General features: G+C 29.5%; 2 protein-coding genes and 2 long non-coding RNA genes across 4 annotated transcripts; all 4 read right to left on the minus strand.

Annotated features, from left to right (window-relative positions):
• Window positions 1–3,612: 3,612 nt before the first annotated feature.
• On the minus strand, window positions 3,613–9,439 carry LOC135120268 (SWI/SNF complex subunit SMARCC2-like). Its single transcript, XM_064044570.1, has 5 exons — window positions 9,397–9,439; window positions 6,320–6,474; window positions 5,614–5,652; window positions 5,110–5,470; window positions 3,613–3,806 (listed from the first exon to the last, which is right to left on the minus strand). Exons 1-5 carry the CDS (start codon window positions 9,437–9,439, stop codon window positions 3,613–3,615), a joined length of 792 nt encoding a protein of 263 aa, XP_063900640.1.
• Window positions 9,440–10,275: 836 nt separating this feature from the next.
• On the minus strand, window positions 10,276–11,117 carry LOC135120256 (uncharacterized). The gene is made up of 5 exons (XM_064044564.1): window positions 10,998–11,117; window positions 10,801–10,882; window positions 10,612–10,726; window positions 10,411–10,549; window positions 10,276–10,345 (listed from the first exon to the last, which is right to left on the minus strand). Exons 1-5 carry the CDS (start codon window positions 11,091–11,093, stop codon window positions 10,289–10,291), a joined length of 489 nt encoding a protein of 162 aa, XP_063900634.1. The 5' UTR covers window positions 11,094–11,117; the 3' UTR covers window positions 10,276–10,288.
• A 4,784-nt stretch (window positions 11,118–15,901) lies between these two features.
• On the minus strand, window positions 15,902–16,455 carry LOC135120263 (uncharacterized). The gene is made up of 3 exons (XR_010278554.1): window positions 16,382–16,455; window positions 16,222–16,314; window positions 15,902–15,962 (listed from the first exon to the last, which is right to left on the minus strand). It is a non-coding gene; the product is annotated as an uncharacterized LOC135120263 (long non-coding RNA).
• A 5,337-nt stretch (window positions 16,456–21,792) lies between these two features.
• On the minus strand, window positions 21,793–23,724 carry LOC135120265 (uncharacterized). The gene is made up of 7 exons (XR_010278555.1): window positions 23,586–23,724; window positions 23,150–23,345; window positions 22,905–23,098; window positions 22,715–22,822; window positions 22,514–22,661; window positions 21,965–22,027; window positions 21,793–21,866 (listed from the first exon to the last, which is right to left on the minus strand). It is a non-coding gene; the product is annotated as an uncharacterized LOC135120265 (long non-coding RNA).
• Window positions 23,725–24,509: the final 785 nt, after the last annotated feature.

Below are 24,509 nucleotides of genomic sequence, written 5' to 3' on the forward strand. Positions count from 1 at the left end.
GGCGGGAGTTTTTGTCCCAACAAATTCGGCAATTTTGTCCCAATCATCATTATATTTATGGACGCCCTAATTATATAGAAGTTAACTTTATTTGTTATATTTCCTTAATATCATTCTACCTATTCACAACAATAAATTATTATGTTTCTAAATATAAATAATAATAAAGAAAGTTTAAGCTAAAATCTACATGCACATAATGTATTACTTGCTAATAAAGATTACGTTTATTATATATTTTAATTAAAGAAATAATTACTATTTTAACAGTTATATGTATTTGCATAACTAGTCTAAAATTATAATAGTCTACAGTTACAGGATTATTCGTTTTTATATAAGCTCATTATTATTATAATTTATATAATAGTATTACTATATTACTGTTATAGTTATCAAAATATATAATACGCTAATGATATAGTGATATAAACTATTTAGTTATTATCCTTATTATAGAAAGCAAGTAACCAATTATGATTGTTACATTAATAATTTTATAGTTTACAAGATTCTATTTAATAGCTATTTTAATACTAGTTACTAAAAGTGTGTATTTATAAAAAGTGGAAAACATAGATAAAACTTTGAAAAAGAGAATAAACTACAAAGCTAAAAATAAGTGGCGCCTGCAAAGTGTAACTATAGAAGTAAAAGCTTCAATTTTATCCTCCATACTACTTATAATTAACTATTTACTTTGCTATATATAACTGCGTATGAAAGTCTCAAAGGAGATTATATATAAGTGAATGCATAAATATAAAATCTGGAGAATTTTAAAAAATTACAGAATTCACTATTATATTTGACACATAACAACAAATGAAAGGTTAGTTTTCCTAGGGGACAGAGAGAGTCCGAACCAACAAGCTCCGCCACGTTTATTTAAATTATTAACATTCTAAAGTTCGTCAATGTTCAGATTAGTTAAAGACATACCCAACAATTATATTGATTAAGTTAACTCGACACTCGCCAATAAAAAATATAGGAATGCGTGAGTATTATTCTTATGAGTGGCCCGTGTGCTCAAAAAAAAATTATTTATTATTTTTTATTAACTATTCGCGAACGACATGGGCGTATATTGTGACTACATGAAAGTATTTATAATCAAAAAATATGTGTCATAACGAGTAAAAGCTTGTTCAGCTCTCCTTCCGCCCAGATATCCTCGGAATTGGCAAATAAGACAACTTTCATAAAATCGCTGCTGGACATCTCCAGCGGATAACGGCCCTCGTAAAAACACGTGGTGCAAATTTCCATATACAGGTCCCTTATTTTCTTTGATTGGTAAACCTCCCCATTCAACGCGGCATTACAGACATCACATAACTGTTTAAAATAATGAATATATGAAGATTTAAATGAATAAACGAATAAAACTCTTATTTCATTGGAATTCCAGTCCTTAAGTCTTTTCTTGGTTAATGTATGTTGCTCGTTAGATTTAGAACTGTATATCTTATTAAGTAACGACTAGAGGAAAAATAAAAAGATGAGCGTGCAACCACATGAGAAGGTAACGAAACATAAAAGCATCGCACACAAAAGTGTTAAAAATAATAATAATAAAAAGTATTATAAACATTAATAAAGAAAAAAATAGTTAAAGATCTCTACAAAATAAGAACCTTTTTATTGTCCAAACCAGCGAGAAAAGTATTTTCTGGGGAATAAAAACGCTTTAAAAAAAGAAAAGGCAAACTTTCTTCAATTCCCTCAGACAACAAAGGGAAGGAATTAATGAGACCCCAAAATTCCAAAAAGCAGAATATACTAATAATAGAGTTATAAGGTAAAAAGGTTTTGTAGTTTTTACAGTTACACATAAATGACTGTATTAAGTATAGCAAAATAGTATAAATGGAATTTTTATTAAATATAAAAAGGAAGCGCTCAATAGTTTATATAATAATTAATATAAATGTATTTTATAGAATACTGTAGAAAAGTTTTTGCTCATAACCAATAGAAGTTTGCACTTACTTAATAGTTTATATATAATTAGTAATTTTACTATATACTGTACGACACATAAAAAGTTTTCACTCAATAATTATTTGTAATTTTAATATATATAAAACTTAAATATTACTGATAATTTTAAATTAAGCAAACGTACATGATCAATAGTTTACGTAAAAGTAGCGAATAACAAAATGTATTAAAAAATTTTTTTTTCAATGAACCGGTAAATAATACTGAAAGTCATTTAAAAAAGATTTTAACCATTAAAAGTTGATACGGATAAGTTTATTAAACATGGCACAAGTGCATGCATTTTTTTTAATATAATAAACATTAAAGTAACTTTTAAAAACACTAAAAAGTTTATAACGATAAGAAAAGGAATCCTTCAAGCATTGCGACGGCAAGTTAATAATAATAATTATAAGTATAATAATTTAACCGAGTAATATTTTCTGAATCACCTTGAAGATGAGCAAAACAGAAGGAGAGCGTAAGAAGTTTGCTCGGATTGAGTCTGAACGAATCGATCATGAAATTCCTATAGGCCTGATAACTGACCAGTGAAAAATAAGAAAAGGCAAAGAAGATGCAAGAAATATACTGATACAGTTTTGCGGACTTGAATTTACTCTTTCTATTGAAAAACTCAAAAAAGCATAACTTTTCAATAAAATGAATGGCATTATAGTCAAACCAGGCTGCCGACTTTGGCACAATCAACAAATTCTATGCAAAAATTTACCCAACAAAAGAAATTATTAAAAGGTTACAACTATTTACAACTAGAATAGCATTTTAGAAATTTTCGACAGGCCTATAGTCTTATCAGAACTATACTTTACATATATATATAAATATATAAAATAACAATATACAAAACAAATTTCAGTACATTTTTGGAAAATTTTTCATAATTATTAATATTTTCGTCTTCTTGAATATTACCGCTTATACGTTTCTTTAGATTTTCGAAAACTTTTTTTCCATATAAAGTATAAGAATAGTCATTATTGCCTAATAATTTATAAAATATTTAAAAGGTTGAGATATAAGCAAATGAAAAAAGAACACAAACAAACTGTAGATTAAATAATGTAATATATTTAAAGTTTTTAACTTAATAATACAATAAAAGAATTTATTAAAAACTTCAAAGATATTATAAAAATTTTATAAAAGCGAACATTTAATACAACATTTTTTGAAGAAACTAACCACACTCATAGGAAATATTGAAAAAAGATCCGTTTCTAAAAGGAACGTACTCCTAACAAAAAAAGAGATATAAAAATAAGAGCGAAAAAAAAGTTTTATAACAAAAAAAAAGTATAACTTCGTTATTTTAAGTGAATCCGTAATTACCGGTAAATATAAATAAATAGAAAATATACTTTATAATAATGAGTTAATAATAATAAAAATTATCAGTCGTATTAAACATAAAAAAGTTTAATAAGGTAAACTTTACAAAAATATTAATTAAGGATATTATTAACAACTTCATAACTTATCTATTCGATTGAAAAAATATAGATTTAAAAAAAAATTTAGAGTACTTCATTATCCGCTTTTTGCTTAATTATAAGTTTACACGTATACTACAAAAATATATTATATCTAATAAAAAAGCTCTTAAAAAGTTTCAATGGAAGTACTATAAATAATCACTTCATTGGTTATGTTAATCTCTTGAATACAAGGCTTTTTGATGATATTTTCCTTATAATTTCCCAAATATTTATATATATCAACGTCATTTGCGTAAAATCCCGAAAATTCTTGAAGTTGTTCTTTTTGGGGGATACTCGCTTCGACCTGCTCGACTTCTAATATGAGCAGTTATATATATTAAACCACAATATATTATAAAAAAGTTGCATATCGTATCAAATATATTTAAAATTATAAATAAAAAATGACGACTTTTAGTTGTCGCTATAATAGGTATTAATAATATGTTGATATATAAGTAAATCCAAGATACTATCAACTATCATTATGTTAAATTTAATAATTAAAAACTTTAGAAACTAATTATAACGGTTATTATGAAAACTTGGCTATAAGTAAAAGATAAACTTTAGACGATAATAGATAATTAATGACGAATGAGAATGGAAGACACCTTAAAAGTTACGCTTTTTTTATACAAACTCTTTTTTTGAAAACGTAAAAACATCAAAAATGGTGATAATCAATAAAGATAGAAATATTTATAAATATTATTATAAAAATAAATAATATAATTCTTACATTAGAAGTACCGCTTTTTTGTTATTAATATTAACAACATTTTTGTAAACTATATAATATATAAAAGTAACATTACTAAAAGAAAAATAACAGAAATGTGATTAAAAAAACCCATAACTTTATATAATTAGTAAACAGGCCCAACTACTATTATTTTTGTTATTTTAAGTTTTCTTTAAATACTTTAAAAACCTTTACAAGAAAAATCCACTATTCACGGCTATCCTTTGACAAAACTACTTATTGGAATTAAAAGAAAGTCAATAACAATTTCGTATTTCACAAAACTTTTAGCCCCTCCCATAAAGGTTCATCTTTTTATCGACACTAAATTATTACATAAATGGTTTGAAAGGAATTTTCATTATTCTAAATATAAATAATAATTCCGCATAATAATTTACTATACTTTTCTAAGGGATTTTGCTTAATACAAAATTTTTAAATATTTAAAAGGTTACGCAGAAAAGCTTTTATTATGCAAGTAGAGAAGTGAAAAGGACGATGTTCTCTATAATTAGACATTTTTAATATATAAATTATATTAAAAAATATTTTACGAAAATGAAAAAAAGTTTATTGTTTTTCTATGTTTAACGCTTCTAATTTTCCTTACTAGCACTAACATTGTTTCGGTAACTTTTTACTGGACGCTTCAATCTCGAACTTTTCGTGTGATTTTTATCACAAGCACAAAGAGTAGCTCTCTTAATATTAATAAAGACAAAAATTATTTTGAAACAAATTTCTCTGCTCTTTATTGTTAACTCTATAAAAATATTACAAGTAATATATAAAAATAGTAAATATGATTTACTAATAAAAAAAAGGACAATTTTGATATTAATATTACTTTTAATAATAAACGAAAACAACCATTAATGTCGTCCGTAACTTCATAATCTTTTTCGTTCATCCACTCGTGGAAGACCTCAAGATCCGTAATGAACCTTCCATTCACCTTCCACGGCCCAATAGGACGCGACTCTGACGCATCAAGCAAATCAGGATCACCCACTTCATCCAATCCGAGAATACTGTCATAGCTATCCGGGAGGTACCACCAGTGAACAAGCACTCTTTGACTGTCGAGCTTCCTAGTAACTCTAAGCCAATCGTCATCGGGTTCATAAGGAGGGATACAAGTGACAATGTGAGTAGCCTGTTCTGGTCGGTCGGTGACTTTTCCTTTATAGCAAAGAACAATTGCTTTAAGTCGGTTGGTTTGCTTTTTACTCTAAATAAAAGATTTTTTAATAAAAAAAATTGAACTTCATGTTTCATTATAAATAGTGAAACTCAGCTATAAAAGAAAAATTAGAATAAGCGAGTTTGACTTTATTTATACTACAGACAACAGTTGATAGTTAAAGCACTTACGGAGATTGCAAAGTACACAACGGGCCAGGAAAGGAAGCCCTGCAATAGTGAAAAGTAAATAAATATAACAACTTTAATGTCATCATACTAGATTGATCAGTTATTACTTAGAAAGCCCGTAAGTATGTATAAGGTTTACTATCATAAATATGTATAACAACTTTTAGAATATAATAAAAACGATTAGTAAGAAAAACAGATTATGTTATTAAAAGATTAGTTCATAACTAAAAATCAATTATAGGGCAACAAAAAATTAAAACTACAAACTTAAAGAAATAAAACTATAAGTAAATTTAATTCATAAAAGTTTCTAAATAATAATAGCATTAATGAAACGCAAAAATTAATTCATTTTACTTGCAAATTTTTTTATGGTAAATTAAATGAAATGATGAAATTTTTTTATAAATTAACAAATAAGAAGAAAATAAAAAATATATAAATCAAAAAAAAAAACTTAAAAGAGGTGATTTTTTTGGTCAGTGACATATAAATATAATAAAATATGTTTTAATATATTTGCAAGGGAATATAAAAAATTCCTAATAATATATAAAGTTCACATTTTTATGAGTTAATAAAATATTAGAATAAAAATTTTAATAATAATAATAACTAAATCTAGAAAACTTATAAAAAATTAACTATTAACATCCATAATAACAACTTTTTTTTTAAATTTTAAAGTAAATAATAAATTGACCTTTTCTATTAGAGATTCTTCAACTTTATCCAATATTTTTAAATGCAAAGAAAGTTTAAGTGGATTTTGAAAATCGATACGGCGCAGTCTGGCTGATCGTTTAAATTGTAGAATAGATAATATAATAGTGTATAACGAGCCGGCGGAACTGTAATCTATTAATAAATAAAATATTTTAAATATTGTTAATATAAAAGTTATAGTATAAATAAAAAATACCACGTAATAAAAAGTTTAAAATCCTTACTAAGAGTTAAAATAAAACTAATGGGAAAGTTATTTAGTATACAAGAGTTATAATAAGTATATTTATTGAAATATTTTTAAATTTAAAATAAAAAATAATAGCAGTAAGAAAAGGAAAAGGGACTGAATAAATATGATTATCAATAAAAAAAAATAAAGTGAAAAAGTTTATGTAAGAATTAAAGATAACCAGTTATAAAAGTTGAAATTCTCATTAATAAAGTAAAAAATATAAAACAATTTTTTTTATGTGAAGATTTTCATAATAATGTTAGAAAATACTTATAAGAAAGTTTATAAAGTTGAAGATAATATAATATAATATTTATAACGAAAACTCTATAATGAATGTAATAAGATAAAAAAAAGGGAAAAAGTATTATTAAGTAAGAACAACGGTAAAGGGAGATAATTTCAAAAACTCTAAAAATTTAATAAACCAAAAATATTGCTACACTTTAAGGAGTTGTAATAATTATATTTTAACTGAAAAGTGAAAATACTCAATATAAAGATATTGAAAATATAAGTAGATGTAGTTCAATTCAATAAATAGTAAAATAAGTTATTACAATAGTTTTTCAATTAAAATTATATAATTTAAAACAAATATAATATTATAAAGATTAACTTTATAATATTAATAAATTCTAACAATAGATATATTAACCTCTTTAAAGTAAAAAATTAAATGTTTAGCAATTTTGTATAATTTATGTTCTTGTTAAAAAATATATACTTTAGGCACTTTCACGTAAAACAAAAAAGTAGGATCAGTCTTTTGGGTTAATATTTAAGAATATTGTTGTAAAGATTAAGAAGTAATTGTAAGTATAAATATAATTCCAAGTAAAAATCAGAAGAAAAGTTTACGTCATAATTAAATAAGAAAAAATAATAAAAATCGAGTCCTTTATAATATATCGAAAATTTAATAAATGTAACAATAAACAGATGTAAATATATAACAACTTTAAAATAAAAAAAAAATAACAATATATACTATAAACTTAAAATCCAATACAGAGGTTAATAAGTTTATATTATTGAAATATTTTTAAAAAAAAATAAATAAAATATAAAAGGAGATTAAATTATACAATTACTTTATAAAAATGATGACTAGATGACGGTTCTGAATAACTAAAAAGGGCATAAAAATCAACTACTTTAAGTTCAAAATAGAGAAATTGTTTATTAAAAAAAGGTTTACTAACTCATAAGAGAAAAGGAAAATTACTCCTAACAGGTACGCAAAAGCAAACAAGGTGAGGTATAACTTTTAAGTTACAAAAGTTAGCCAATTATAAAGTATTTATTGAAACAAAAAGCTTCGCAAGAGCAAAAAAAACTCTACGGTTAGTATAAATACAGTTTACTTTAGTATATGTAGAGAAATTGATAAAGTCAATAGCAATTAGGAACAATTTGAACAGTCTTAATATATTATATTAGAAAAAAAAGCAACCTTGAAAAAGTTTATGAGGAAGTTTAGGCCTACGAGCTTCCGTTACATGACGGCCCATAGCTCCTTCTTGGAATTGTATTAGAGAGGAAATGAGTAGAGCAGCTGCTTTTGAAGTCAATTCTTCCTTCGCTACGAGCTACCATAAAATATTGAAACTATTAGTTTTAAACTTTTTATTAAATAAATTAGCGTAAACAAATAGCAAACAGTTAGTCAATGTAAATTAGCATTATCTCTTGCAAATCAATACCTCGGGTTCCGAGTCAATGAGCGCTTTAATAATATCATCAAATTTGGAAAAGTATACTTCTCCTTCACTGGCCTCCCAATTGCTTATTTCTTGCGGCCGTCGACTGTTTGAGCTCATTTATACACTTTTATCGTTTATTAGTAATATTAGTTATAATAGATTTTGTTGTATATACACTTCTGTTAATATAATTGGTAGCGGAGGTCATAAAGATAGTAAACTCTAGTCCGTGCCGTCTTTTTGAGTTTTAAAACAAGAGTGCGAGGGCCGACTGGGGAGAGCTAATTCTTTAAGGCTTTAGACCAACCCTTCATTATACTTGAAGCTTTTTGATAACCCTCTCGAAATTTTGTGGGCAGTAAGTGTTTTAAAACATAAGCTTATTTAAAGCTATGCCAGTTTAACATGGACCGTCAATCTATAATAATAAAAAATTAATTTTTTTGTGTCTAGCATTCACTTTTTTTACGGGTTATGTGATCAATAGGATACATTAACTTATCTTTTATTTATTAACAGAGAGCTCTCCAATAAAAAGTTGACAACTTTAAAAGTTAATAAACTGGCTTCTGTTATAATTAATTGAAAAATACATTTACCAACCCTAAACTAATCCTTACTCTTCTAATACTAAAGGATACATACATTATAAAGAAAGCATAAAAGGTAGGGCATTTTTTAAACCATCCTTATATAAAAAGTAACCCAAAATTACGGTACCACAAAATTGGTGGCGACGTTCGCTCTTCTGGACTACTATTGCTCACTTTAAGAGCGCTAATGTGTTTGCCGTCATAATGACGACAGGCGAAGGTGCAGATTACCACAACAGCCTACCTGAGGAGCTGATGACGCTTTCCTGCGGCGTTTACATTGCTTTAGGTTCGAAAAAAGAGCATCCTCGTATCGCTTATAGGCCAAGGTTAACCGGCTACAACAGTGTATATTAAATTAAGCTAATAACTACCTTCATCACCTGTAATGGGACAGGCTGAGCGACGTTAAATGCGAATAAAATCGAGCACATGACCACCTTTGCGCTATGGGATGGCATAGTCAAAAGACGTAATAAATCGGCATTCATTACCAAATTTTCAACAACTCAGCACCTACCTCTCGAGTGGAACGAGCTGGGTTTCAAATTTACATAAACCATGTGCGCTCTCTTTCTTAATGATAAAAAATAGTTTGGTCGGGGGTAGTTGAAAGCCTTATTCGCAAGTTAGGCCCCAGCGTCACTTTTAATTCGTTTCCTTTTTAACTACGGCGCGCTTTTTAAGGTCAAAATTAAGGTGGCTCCTCTATCTGTTTAAGGTCATTATCGACTCTAAACAGCACATAAATTATACAGTGGCAAAGTTTTAGCAGTTTTGCGTCGAACCAGACGTTAATTGACCGGAGAGAGGAAGCTTTCGCAGGGCTCAAGTCGTGCGTATTTTCTGGCTAGCCTACGAATTGTCAACAAGGGTTCTCACTTGTGGATATTGTATACTTGAGCGAAGAAAAGAGCAGAATACAAAATTAAAAGAACACCTAACTGAGTGTGTCGTAAAAAATTGGCTAGTATATGCCTTTAATATTGTATTGTTTCAGTAAAATCAATGCGGTCTTTAACGGTCAAAGTGTAAGTTAATCACTCTTGTTTTGAAACGATACCGGTAAACAGCTTTTCTGTTTGAAGACCTCTTGACTTGATTGATAGAGAAGACTCGGAATATATAAAAAAAGTAGTTTGGTATTTTAGGTTGTTAAAGGTATTGTGTTTATTTTCTTATAGCAATCTCCCTATCTCACTTAATTAACAGCTAAACTCAAAGCAAAATTAGTGATCCTACTAAAGCTTTTTAGAACCTAAGAAACTTGTGGTGGTGTATAGTATGTACTAATCTTCTTAAATCTATTTAGTAGCTCATGCGATAGGAGAACTCTTCTTTAAAAATTTTTATATACCGACAACAGAACTTATAACATTAATAATTAATTTAAATAATTGTGGACACAAAATTTATTCGTTAGGCTCCTTGCCTTGTGAAATTTGTTGTTTCACGCAAAGAACGGGACACTGATGTAATATTAGTGAATGATATTATATTTAAGTTATTTAGGAAATATTTAGAGATAATATACTTCAGCGTGATTTAAGCAGTAGTCACTAACAGAGCCAAGAATAATGCGTTTTAAAAGACCCGATCCACGGTTCCCGAGTACAAGAAGATCGATGTTCTGACTTTCAACGAATTCACAAATAGTATGACGAGGGTCACCACTGTTTTTAATAAACATGATAAACGAGCACTAGTTATACACTTCTAGTAAAATAATTAGTACACTGTTAACTCTAATAAGAATTTAACGTTTTTTTGGTCACAGAATACACCATAATCTTTTAAAATATTTCTCCCCTCTTCCATTTCGCGTTCACGCATACTTATGAGAAGATCAGCTTATGAAAAGTTATTTCAAAAATAAATATTATGAAAAATAGCTCAAAGGCGCTACAACTGAATCACTCGTTACCGGAGGTCCCGGAAGCGTCAAGAGAACTATAAAATGGTGAAACCGCTTGCATTTGAACAGAATGTAAAATATAAATTATATCCTAATGAATATCCATATAACTTAATTGGAGGAAGTCAAAATTTTAAGATATAATAATATAATAAATTAACGATGCCTTCTCTAAATTTTAAATAACTTAAAAATTTATTGCTCACAGATGCCTCTGGTTTGTAGATATTGGTTATTGTCCAAGTTAAAGCATACTTGCTAGTCTCAGAATTATCAACAGCAACGCAGATTTTTCTAGTCATAGTTTGCCTGATCGTTTTTTTATTATAAACTCATAAACCTTAATTACTAATTAGATTAAAATGGTTTCTGTTTGTTAATTTAATGTGACAAATTCTAGCTTTCTTTACCATATATGGTAACAAACTTTGATGAAAAGTTTAATTGTATTCGTTAATTACTATCGTGCAATCAGATTTAATTAGATTTAATTGTTTTTATTTAATAAGTTAGCTTCGTTTTTCGTAGAAGAATGTACTTAATTTAAATCATGAAAAGAAACACATTGTATTTATACGAAATGAAAAATAATACCTCACGTTCAATTTTTTATTTGCACAATTAGAGATAATAATTCAAGTGGTGTATTACAAGCTCTGTGCTAGGGTACAAAACAAGTCAACAGAACCCTTCTTCTCTTCCTGCTCTCACGTTTTTCCCGTTACACGTATTAATTACTAGTCCTCAATACGTGTAGTTCTCGTCCCGGACTGTAGTGCCTATCTCAAAGTTGTAATAAAGAAAAAGACTAAAGTTATTAACAAAACAACTAGAGAGGCTAACGGTTGTTTTATTTTTAAATTTCTCTCTTTTTTGGTTTCTTTATATTTAGTCATTATATTTGTAGTTATATCTGCAAACCTATGTATATATTAGTTTTTATTTTTCATCTTGTATTATTATAGTTACTTATAGGGGTCTATATCTTTTAAAATGTTAATCATCTCAAGCGTGTTGGGTCATGTTAACAATTTTATTAGAAATTACTTTAATTTAGGCAAATTTTTTATTTGTACGCTACTAACATGATCGGCAGCTCGATAAGTCAGAGTTTTTTAACACTTTTTGCTCCAGAATTACCTTTAATAAGTAAAAATGTTATAAAAGTTATGTTTTTTATTTATTTTCCTTATTTATTATAATGCTATCTATATACACATTAAATTATTATTTAAATTTATTTATCTTGTCAAGTTATTAGCGCCATGAATGAAGAACAGCGTAATCCAAGATAGGATAATGGTGTGCGTTTTGGGAACCATACTCAACTAAGATTTAAATAACAGAGATCTAATTTATGATTACTAAACATGGTAAACACAACCTACATAACTGGGTGGTAAATATTAATTGAGTAGAATACCCCCTATAAAAATAAGACATTCTGCTCTAGAACTTAAAATTATTTAGTAAAGTCTACAGCTCATTATTCATATTAAGCTTCCTTAATCCGTTTAAAGTATTTAGTGAAATTAGTTAACCGAGTTTCTACTTATAGTTTTCTTGACTACTAAGCTGTCTACAGACCTCAACCTAAACGCCCCATAGACTAAAACTATTTCCTTTATAATATCGCGGTCCTCTAGACCAATCTAAAACTAAACACTGAAGAGAGGTAAAAACCGGAGAAGAAAGAAAGGAAAATAGAGCAGAAAAAAAATTGGACGAGCCGCAATATGTTTTATTAAATATACATATAAATATACTATACATATGGAAACAGTTGATTTAAAAGGTACCTAATAAACAATAAATAGCTACCATCATTTGAAATCAGTGTTGTAAGGTGGTTAAGTTCTAAACTCACTCCTTTAATACATTGCACAGCAATTACTATATTCCCGAAAACAATATTCTATCACGAAAATCGGCAAATTTCTTTTCTAATAATACACTTTGAACATGTCCGCGAGCATACCCCCGGTGCAAAAAATATTTTATCCTCTTGTCTTTAAAGTATTATTAGAAAAATTTTTTAAGACAACAACGTATATAATCGAGATGCGTCGGAGTCCTCTTCCATTACCGTGAAAGATGCATGGCTTAATCTTTGATTGATTAAAACTTATTCTTTTTAGTTTAAATTAAAGTAACACACCCATTTGAGGCACAAAGTATATGGAATAAGAGCGATGTATTTTGCCTCGCCATTTTTATATTCATCCTTTTTGATTAAGGCGAATTTTCCTTTTATAAAATTTTCTTCCGTATCGATTTTTTTTTATATTTGTTAGTCAAAGAAAATCTTTTACTCATCTCATATATCGTGTTATCATTTCTGAAAAGGTGCATGATGTAACTGTTATTAACATGTCCCTCATACTCTGTTTCGTTTAAGTCGACATTTTTCTCTTATCCTCAGAATAAACTTTCAAAAAAGTGCTTTCTTTGGTGCTTCTCTACCTTTTTATCTATAATAGCCCCTTTAATTTTAGATTGCGGTAGCTGATACTAATCGCTTGTACCGAAAGAAGTATTTGTATTTGTTTCATATTGCGCGCCTTATGATTTGTGAGTTAACAAGTTGAATATTAAAGTTATCAGTGAAAATACTGATCACTAATACTTTATTGTTCTGGAAAACAAAGTCTTTACCTTCCAGTTGGCTCCTTCTTTCCTAAAACCGTTCTATCAACCTGTTGCAATTGAGAGCGGAATTTTTCAACTCAAGCCACCCATTTTTACATTTCCACCCCCCCTCCACCCAGAATTATTAATCATTTTTAAATTTAAAAATTTTTTTCCTCAAAATAGCTCTCCTCTTCTTCGCAAGCTTCAGTTGCTTCTTAACGAAGAAAAAGAGGAGCAGTCAATTTATTGCCCCGTAGAGGGAGGCTCTGTATACTTTCTAGAGCTAAAAATACAAGATGTGTAAAATGTGGTGCAGACGCTTAAAGTGGGTGGACACGCAGTACCTAACAGACGTGCACATGGCATAAAAACGAATGTTATTCCTGCCACGTGATATAAGCACGTGATTTATCAGAGTTAACTTCAGCACCTTAAATATTCAGCGCTTAAACGAATTTCTCATTTTCCTAGAAGTTTGTGGTTTGAGGCAGCTCCTCATAACTTCCTGAACCTCAATCAAAAATGTTTCCTCATTAACAAAGCAACCTTTTTCCTCCATCCTCTTTTAAAAATATGTTTTACAGTTATCCCGTTCAGTGGCACATAGTTTTAACGTAATAGAATTTTGAGAAAATTATAGAAAAATATGAATCAATATAAAATATATGTAAAAGTTTTAATAAAAATAGATAATAAAATAATAAAAGTAAAGAACAATATAAAGAGTCAGAAGGAGACAATTAGACTAACCGACTATTCTTGTTTAATCTTTTAAGTTTAATATATCATTAAATAATCTAAAATATCTAGATTGATTCATATATCGTTGTTGCATATTAAATAGATACATTTTTTTTAATAAAATGCTTTATATTTTCATTACTTTAAAATCTTGTTAAACTCCACACGCCTACCCTGATTCCACATTAAGAGGGTTTCAAGTCAACTAGTAGACAGCTTTTGTAAGAGCTCTAATGATCGCTCTAAGGGCCTAAGATACAGCGTTAGGAAAATATATAGGCTGCTACTGCCAAACTAAAGCGGTGCGACAAAACTAATTGCTGCACGTGATGACAAACGCGTCGTAGTTTGTGCGAAAATGAAGCTTATCACCGGTACCTTCAGTTGGACCTTTAGGCATCGTTCTTCCAAAGTGAGGCCCATGCCCTTTATATCAGGCTAGCCAGGCAGGTACACTAATCGCTTGCAGGTGAGCGAACTTATTTTGGAGTCATGGGAAGGAGCACGTTATCGCCACCCACCCATGATAATAGTGGTTGAGATCTCGAGCATTCGAGTTTTTGTGACTCGATCGAACACTAAGAATTGTTATTTATAAATAATAAAAAAAGTGGTGCGCTAAAACAACATCAGAACAAGTAACTGCTACGACAGAACCAGAGAACTGTAAAAGACAGGCAGGCCAGTATATATTTTAAACATGTTGCTTAAGCGATTTGTATTGCAGAATATCAAAAAAGATCTATTGAAAAGCTAAGTACCTGCGAGAAGAAACTATAAAGTACAATCACCTAAAACTTACTTAACTAAAGCAAGGTACGTTATTAAGCAGGAAATAGGTTTAAATTGAGAAGGCATATATTAAATTTGCCGTAGTGTCGATCACCACCAAACGTTCTTCTTTAGCTAAATTAAATCAGTTAGCAGCGTCGCATTTTAATTTGCAACCTTATTGTTTAGATGCTACAAACGTGCGAGTACTATAAGCTTAGCGATATTTATACTACAAATTAGTGACTTAAATACTCTATGTAATAAAAAGCTCTTAAACATTTCTGCAAACTTAATGAAATGTCGGAATTAAAAATGGGCGTAGATCGAGAAAAAAAATAATGAGAGGGAAACTGGCTTGTTACACTAAAATAATTTTAACTTATACACTACAGTAGAGCACGATACAAAATAGAATTTAAAAGTGGTGTAAAGCTTTTTGTAATAACACCTAACTTTTTTTATTAGTGCTTAAGTAAAATAATTATGATGATTAGCTATTTAACAACTATTAATGAAGCGAGAAACAGAAAAAGAACCACCAATTTTTGATAATAAAAATAATTTTTTTGATTTGTTAATATCCCCTAAGGGTGGCATCTAATTTTTGACGTTTTTTAATAATAAACATTTAACTTAACACTTGGGTACAATCATCATATGCAATGGTAAGAAAGTACTGGGGGTCATAACGTTTTAAGAAGGCGTATATAGGAACTTGGTTTGGAAAATTCCTTAGTTTACTATAGTCCTAGCAACAAGGTAGACAGAAAATAAACGTTAAGGATAGACTTGTATAAACATAATCGTAAATGTCTTTTAAAGATGGTACCAACGTTACTTTTTAAAGCATAGCTTGAATCAACTCATCTATTGCTTGTTTTAAGAATAAATAACGCAAAAGACGGATAATAAGACTAAAAAGAGTATGTTTCTTCCAGTTGCTTTTATAGGGCTACAAAGGCGTAGAAAGGTATTTTTTTAAACTCTGCTCTTTTCATCCTCTAATTTTAGTCCCTTTCCAGTTTCTACAAATTAATAATGAAGGTTAATGACTTATATAAAGTCTTTAACTAGGGTAAATATAATAATATACTAAGATTTTAAAAAATACATTGTAGTTTAAATAGGGCTTTACTTAATCAAATATACAGTTGACTAAAAAAAATTAATTTGAAATATATACTTCAATATCTGTTAATATATACTCCAAGAAGTTTTTTTTATTTATTTATATACTTATCTCTAGGCTATAATGGAAAATAATTATATTATGGCGTGAGAAACCTTTTCTTCGACTATAGCACTTGGTATCTCTTATCAACGGTTGTTACGAGCAGTCTCCTTAAAAACTTTGAGCTGGTATTAAACCCATGAGTTCTTTTTAAAAGTTATATATTCATTTATATTATTATTATGTACACTAGTTATAATCAGTATAAAGCACTTGTTTAACATCGCCTCTGCTAACTTATTCGGTCAATCTCTGTTGCGAGTAGGCGAGAGGAAGTTCCATTCATATAAAAACAAGTGGTTTCTTAAACATAATAATTGTTAAAAAATAAGAATGCCAGCTACAAGTTTAATTAGATGTTTTTAAATATGATTCTAATAATATTATACATAATCTCATCTTTTGCGTTCAATTATTAACGTACCTACTAAGAGTCTAGCTTCTTCCGGCAATTTAATTTTCTTCTCTTGAAAGCAGAAATTCTATGGAACTCTTATTATTATTTTCTTGTTTTTAACTGCTTCCGTTTTATAAAAGCAGGGTTTTATCATAGTTTTATTGAGGAATTTTAGGAATATTGAAAAATTATAAGCAAGGCAAACTGGTTTAAATAAGTAAATTTTTATTTTACTAAAAGAATTTATAAGAATCCAGTGGATTCGTTAAATCTAAGTTATGCTCTAGAACTTGATCCGCCGAGTCTCTGGGAACCAAGCAGCTGTCAGAAATTGCCATTTTCGCCAATGTTGCTGAAATTCACATTGTTCATTGGTTGATTAGGTAACATGGAGTTTAAGAGGTAGTTTCCATTGGTTACTCCTAAGAATTAATTGGATATGAGTTGCGAAATATATTACTAGTCCTAAAAAAGAAAATTTAGATGAATACATTAAATATAGGTGCCGGACAGCTGGCAGGATGAGAAAAACTGTAGTGGTGAATAAGGTGGTCTGCGCTTGCGCATCGGCGACTTCTGTTTGGTTGGGCCCTTTGTTTATATGTCCTTCCGGCTCATAAGCACGAAAGCGATAGAGTATCCCACTCAGAGCACCGCTTTGCATCAGTTTATTTTTTTTGGGGTGTTCTCTGGTTTTGGAGCCCAATCTCTACTACTCGATGCGGTATCTTGAAAGTTCTGCCAGAGCATTTCTCCTTTTCTTTTCAGGCATGTAATTATTTTTAAAAGCCTGTAACAAAAAAGCTGCAGAAGGAATAGCAAACAAGATTAAGGAAAAGCTAATTATAAGCCTTTTGTTAGTTACCCAGTTATTTATTAGTAATTTTGGTCCGTCTTCGCACTTTGCCCTGAAAGATTTTTCTTTACGGTTTTCAACTATATGCTGTTGAAGAGTACTTTAAGGCAATGGATCGTTCAGTCTGGTTGCGCTCAGTGTTTTTTTTTAATGACTGTCGTTCTACTTATTACTCTGAATAACAGCTTATAATTTATAATTCTTTTTCCGGAATGTGTAAAAGCTAAATGAATCATTTCTTAATGCTTAAGTGGGAATTTGCATTCCTTTATTAGGTATTCCCAACATGTATTAAGGTTTTTAAAGTAATGATAAGGGAAGCTTCTATAATGTAAAAATTATTAACGACAAAAGATATTGTGCACTGGTTTAGAGGCATTATTTGCCTCTTTTTTTTGTGAAGTCAAAAAAGAAAGGTTGTACACCAAACATAGCGATGATAAATTCTACTGAAGGTGCATATAACTTTTAACATGGTTTTTTAAAGTTTTATCTCCTTACAAAGTTCATCTTTTTTTTTTTAGTATGGCGAATGCACTCCCTTATATATATTAAAAAAAAATATATTTAACATCCATCTGTAAAGGGCCTTTATAAAAAGAAATATAGTAACCATACATAAATACTTAAAGAGTAGCATTGGATACCACTTGCTAATAACTTTTTAATAAATCTCATTACATGCAATAGCGCTTTTATTTTGTTTCCTGTGTTTAAAAGGCTTGCTTTGAAAATGTACATTATTTTTAATAATAACAATTTCCTACTTTCTGCCACATTTCGCATCCTAATTGTTTGGCAGAAAGAAGACTGCATATGTAATACTACTTAAAAACAAATTATCGACCCACATTACAAACTCTGACTCAAAAGTTCATTTTCGCCTGTATTGCTTAATCGATATATTGGCACTCGATAGTTTGTTATCCCCCACTCATGTAGGTTGGTTTATTATCCGTTTGATTAAGTTTGCTTCTAACCAGTAGCCATAATTTTTTATTAAATGCTTATAGATAAGTTTTGTAGTAATGCGACTAATTAGAATTATATAATAATTCTTTCCTCCTTCACCGAGCTCTCTTTCTTTAACTCTTCCCATAAGATTATAAATTTTATGTATCTTAGTAATAAGGAAAAATACATGATTACTTACAAAAAGTCTGGATGTGGCTTTAAATATTTCTTAATGTTAAAAAGGATTTCTTTCCAAGTTTAACATGTACTATAAAGCAGGCACTTATTGGCCTCATGCATATTAAACTTTCTATTTAAATTGGTACTCCAAGCAAAAGACGTGTACCACGCGGAGTATATAAAAAAAAATATATTGTGGGCCGTGCATTTAGTTTGAAGACTGTGTCCTTGAGGTTATTAGACCGAGATTGTTAATCTTTCTTACGCCCACTAGGCATAATTGCTAAAACATACAAAACATTTTTAACACATATTTGTATAATAAAATTTACTCTTTTTTGCTCGAAAGATGGGCTGCGTACGAAGTAAAAAAGTTGAAAGAGTATCTTGATCATGCCTTAACGAATTCTATAAAAGAAAAAATCAAATAATGAATTGTGAGTTTTGTGTAAGTTATCGCGAGCTCAACGATATTACTGTAAGAAAAAAAAAATTTCTATCGCCTGGCCACGATACCAGCTTCATCCAGAGCTAAAAATAGAAATTTTGCTAGGTTAGGGGCCATTTAGTTTGAACAAAGGAGAGCGGCCAGTGGCGACAAACGACAAGAGAATTTATTAGGGTTGTTTGTGCATGGACCTTCAGTAGAATAATAGGTGGCTTGTGACCAAATTTTAAATTAACACGGTCAACAGCAAAGAAACAAAACAGTCGCGGAGGAGTGTAATACGAAACCATCGTCAAGTTAATTGGTAGAAAGAGTTGTAAAAACAATTTGAGAATAGTTTTAGAAAAGTAAGAGATTGGAAATATTTGTAACTTTATTTTTTAATAAAGTAAAAACAATATAGGGGTTTTCCATTCTTTATAAGTGTAATAAGAAACTATTGTCCTTCTTTATATAAGAAGGTCGTCCGAGTAAATAACTATAAATTTATCTGAATAGTCTTTTAACATGTTTATAGGGAATTGGAAAACCGCGGATGTATGGGCCCGTCACAGGGAACTACTTGCTATTCGTAAAGGTCGAACTGGAAACGAAAAGTCGTATCCATTCTTCGCCTGCCTTAGTCCGTACTAAGTGGTAAGCGTATGAGAGGTCAAGATGTGTAAAAATTTTCGCTTTCAATATGACTGAAATCAGATAGTCGATAAGGGGAAGAGGAAACATATCCTTGGCTGTTACGGCGTTATGATCGCGTTAGTCTACACACTCTTAGTTCATTGTTAGGATTTTTTTCGAAGAAGCAACCAGCAGCCAAGGGGCTGGAAGCATGGCGAAACCAACCTTTTTGGAGTGCGCGATTAAGAAACTTTTTTATACATTGAAAATCAGTTGAATATAAAGGGTATACTTCTATAGTTAGTGAGTGCAGCGTTCTCAACCAATTTAATTTCTAACTTCCTAAGGTCTATTGGAGGAGGGGGAAAGATCATTATAAGTGTAAGACATTTTATGCGTCAAAAAAACAAAATCATCTGAATAATTCGGTACTTTAAAGGAAACTCCCCGCTGGTTCAGAGAAGTAGATAAAGAGATCCAGTTGCCAGCTTATTAGATATTTCAGTTGAACATAGCCTCATATCGGGTTTATTCTTTGTGGAAGGCATACGTTTGACCAGCTTACATGAAGGAGGAGGTGGTAGATGATCTCTGCAGTAGTGGGCACGCGTGAGTTATGGGCTTAAAGCCCATGGTAATCCCAATATTTAAGGATTTTTATCTAGGCGGCTAGGGATGTAATTTTCTTTGATAGGAACCTAGTTAAGGGCCCCGCGACATAGTTTATTGGTTCTTTTCCTGCCGAGTCGTCAGAGACTGCAAAGCTAGTAAGGTTTAGTGTAGTCGGTTTTAGCCGCTTATTGCGGGTGTATTATAAGGCATTTAAGGCATACGCAGAGCACCCCCTATGCAAAGAAACTGTTATATCTAAATTCTCAAATTTTGCAACGAAAATTGTTTTATAGAAAGAACTACTCTATAATTAAGTTATATCCTCGGAGAAGGTATTACACGGTAAGTGAGACAGAAAGAAATTTTGATATGGATGAGGAAAAGGAACTTTATCTGTTAAAAGGGAATTGCAGAACTCTTCCTAGAAAATTTCTTTTGGGTTTTTTTTATGTGCACAGTTTGCGCTTTTGTGGGAAATGTTGCTACAGTACGCGCAGAGATTTCTTCCTTCGTCTGCTGTGAAGGCCTAATACTCGAGTCGCCGATCTCCGTGGGCTGTAGCTCTGAGATATTGTCTCTACTACATGTTAAGAGGGTGTAAGGAGGGTGTTTCTTTCGCTCTATTAAAGATTGTTATCAAGTCGAATACAAAGCTGTTGAAGTTTAGGGACATCTTCAGGTAGTTCCAGGTTCTCAGAAAGAATTCCCTTCATTTCATCCTTAAGCCCTCTGTAATATTGTTATATGAAGACTACTTCATTCAGCTCTAAAACTTCACCTATAATATTGAACTCCTTGACATAATTGGCAACAGAAAATTTCTAGCGTGAGTTAACAACTGAACTCTGGTTTCTTTGGCTCATCAAAGCTGCCACAGCTCAATTTTAAAAGAAACGAATTCCTGAAAGGTAGCGTCCATTTAATATGCGTGCTTGTTTTAATACCATTTTAGCTGACCCCCTTAAAAGGCTAGCGGCAAGTAAATCTTTTATTTGTCTTTAGTGATACTTCTAGCCCTAAAGGTTAATACAGTTGGCTCAGGAAGTACTTGGTCTGTCTTCGATCACCGGATCTTTTTTACCAAAATAGGGTTAATTTGGTTTTTGAATAGACAACTTTTAATGAAGAGACTCCACTTTACCTTGAGTCTCATATAGATGGAGATAAAGGTTTTGTATCTTTCTAATAAAAAATTAATCATCTTTTCGAACCTCTTTATATGAGTTTGGTCTTCTTTAAGCTGTTTCCATGTATTGGAGTATTCTCCTTTGCTAAGAGTTCACATTCATATAAACTACTGTATTAACTTCTCGCAGATGTTTGTTAGATTTTTTTAATACGATTTTGCTAATTTATTTGAGTTTCTTGAAATAATCAAATAATAATAAAAAGTAATTCCCACCAAAAAAATGCCTTTAGCTGCAAAATTCTGTATATTATAATTATTTACAAGTAAAGTAAAAAGAGTTTTTAATAAAAGTAATAAAAATAAAAAATAAATAAAAAGTTTATTTGATTATTTAAAATAAATTGGTTTTTTTCTCAATTACTTTAGCAAATGTTTCCTTAATAACAGATTTTATGTGAAGATCTTTTTCACTTTGCAATTCATTTTCAGAGTTTGAATAGAGGGATGCTAACAAAAATGATTAGAATTAAATAAAACCACTATACATATATATAGATAAAGAAAATATTATTCTTTCATATACAATATGAATAAATAAAAAATACACAATTGCAAAAGGTATGCAACTACGTCCTCCAAAAGATCGGGAAATGCAGTAGAAAGCAAAACTTATGATAAAATGAAATATAAATAATAAAAGGAAAATATAATACGAAAAACATAAAAAGATTTTATGAAAGAAATATTATAAAAAACAAATCTTTGAGAGCGCTATGTACCAAATAAATGCTTTATGGACCCAAATAAAATATATCTGATCAGTAATAGTAACAGCCTTAAAGAGTGCAATTACCGTTTTAATTATCCAAAATATAATACAAAGCACCAAAATAAAATTAAAAAAGAGTCAAAAATATGAATAAAATTATTGACAAGCAAATAATTTTCTAAAACTGTCAATATATATTATCTGGCAAGGAACAAACGCTATTGGCTATTAATTTGTTCACTAAACTTTTAAATGGGTACAATGTGTCCACCAAAAGTATCCAAGTTATAGTAACAAAAGCTTCATTTTTCAAAAGACTCAGATAAAACAGTTTTTCCAAAAAAAAGTACGAAGGGGCCGATAGCCAATAGAATAACAAAATTACCCAAAGCGGGGAGCGCTTGGCAAATAAAGTTTTCCGATGTATCAAGAGGAGGCGTGCTGAGTTTCGAAAGCAAAACTTTCATAACTTTTAGAGTTTTGGGTAATGGGTATTGTAGGGAAAGTTTACTGGCCAAATGTAAGCAGAATATCTTGAAAAGGATTAATAAATGATGATAATAATTCCAAAAAATATATATATAACCTTTATTTGAGGAGAATCCTGAGCATAAAGCTCAGCTAAATAGTCTATGCAGAGGTGCATGGAGGGGATGCCTTGAACAGTTGTATCCAATAACCGAATATCGTAAGTCTTAAGAAAAATGATGAAAATTTAGTGAAAATTTTAAAAAAAAGGGGAAAAAAAGTTATCGCCTAAAAAGTAATAAATACACCTGAAAATGAACCAGTTTTATAATAATCGGGTTCTGTATAAATAAATTGTGAACAAAATGACAGACACTTGTGCGCGTGCGGCATAGCCATTGATTGTTATCGTCCAAGCACTTTTCAAATAATAGTTGAACTATGCTAGATTCGCACAGATAACGAATGGAGACAGACGCATTGGCGTGCAATTCAGAGTTTGCTATTTATTATAATAATTAGTAAAAAGTTTAGAAAAAAAATTAAAAGGTACCGTTTGTTTCAAAACTTAACAGGTAAACATGTAAATTGGATGATGCTATCAAATAGGCATTCAATATCCGCAGCAGAATATCCAGAAGAAAAGGATCCCGATAAACGGCCTTTGGAACACGTGTAATAAGAACAGGGTCACGTGTCAGAGAGTCATGCGTAAATGTCTCGAGAGGTCCGTGAAGCCTTTTTTTACACTATAATAAATATTGAATAAATTTTGTATAAATAATAATCAAGTAATGATTATAATGTTTAACCCAAAACTTTCTTTTTATTTTTGTATACAAAAAGATATTACAGTAATAATAATTCTCCACTCTCCCAATTTTCTTATAAAATAATTATCACAATAATATTAAATTGAGGTAAAACTACTAATAATAAAAAACTAGAACTCAATATACAAATAGTAATAATAATCATAATAATAATACTTTTCTAAAAGCATTTACTGTATCGACCCATAACTCGTGAGAAAGTATCATATTTATTCTCTCCCATAAAGTTTTCAATAATCGAGAAAGTTTAATAAAACTTTTATTTTTCATAATGCAAGGAAGTAAATAGAGAAGAAGAGGCTCTGTATACGTACGTAATGATATTACATATATATTACTAAAGTTTTCTTTTTCTGATAAATACTATACTTTTTAGGTTAAGTTAATAAATAATATAAAATGATAAAAATAGTGAACCAAAAAAAAAGGAAAAATAATATAATAAAAAAAGATATTAGCAATAATATTATATCGTCTAAGTCCGTTGCATGACATAAAAAATTTAGTTATCCAATATTTATTATAAACCGATGACAATCTTTTAAAACTCTTTAAAATTAGATGACCCGTTGAGTAACTTTTAATAATCTTAAAGAAATTTATTTCCAGTTTTTGTCCCAAAATTTTTATATTTTATAAATAAAATCTTTATTGAAAAGTTGTACCACTAATTCACAACTTTTTTTAAGACAAATTAATCATTAATAAAATATTTATAATAAAATATTTATAAATCATTCACTGGTAAAGTAACACTGAATATTACTAGGGAATTTTACAAAATGTTGATTTTTAAAAGCATTATTAAATTATTAAAAGTAAGTCATAAAAATTGTTTAATTATAATCAACCAATAGAGTGGCAGTAAGATAATCTTTATTACAAGAAGAAAGTGTGGGGAACCACTAAAAATTTTCACAATACCCGCCAATAAGTGCTTAATGAAATTTTCAGTTAAAATTTTTAAAAAATTGACTCCCTAGTAATTACATTAAAGCTTATGAGTTATAAGATTAAATCACTATTTTTAAAAAATGAACACCCCAACAAATAGCTTTTGAAGTTCTTACAGCACTAATA

Source organism: Zophobas morio, unplaced genomic scaffold (assembly GCF_036711695.1).
Source record: "Zophobas morio isolate AGI-343-1 ecotype UQ-CSIRO unplaced genomic scaffold, CSIRO_AGI_Zmor_V1 ptg000362l, whole genome shotgun sequence".
Taxonomy (NCBI): domain Eukaryota; kingdom Metazoa; phylum Arthropoda; class Insecta; order Coleoptera; family Tenebrionidae; genus Zophobas; species Zophobas morio.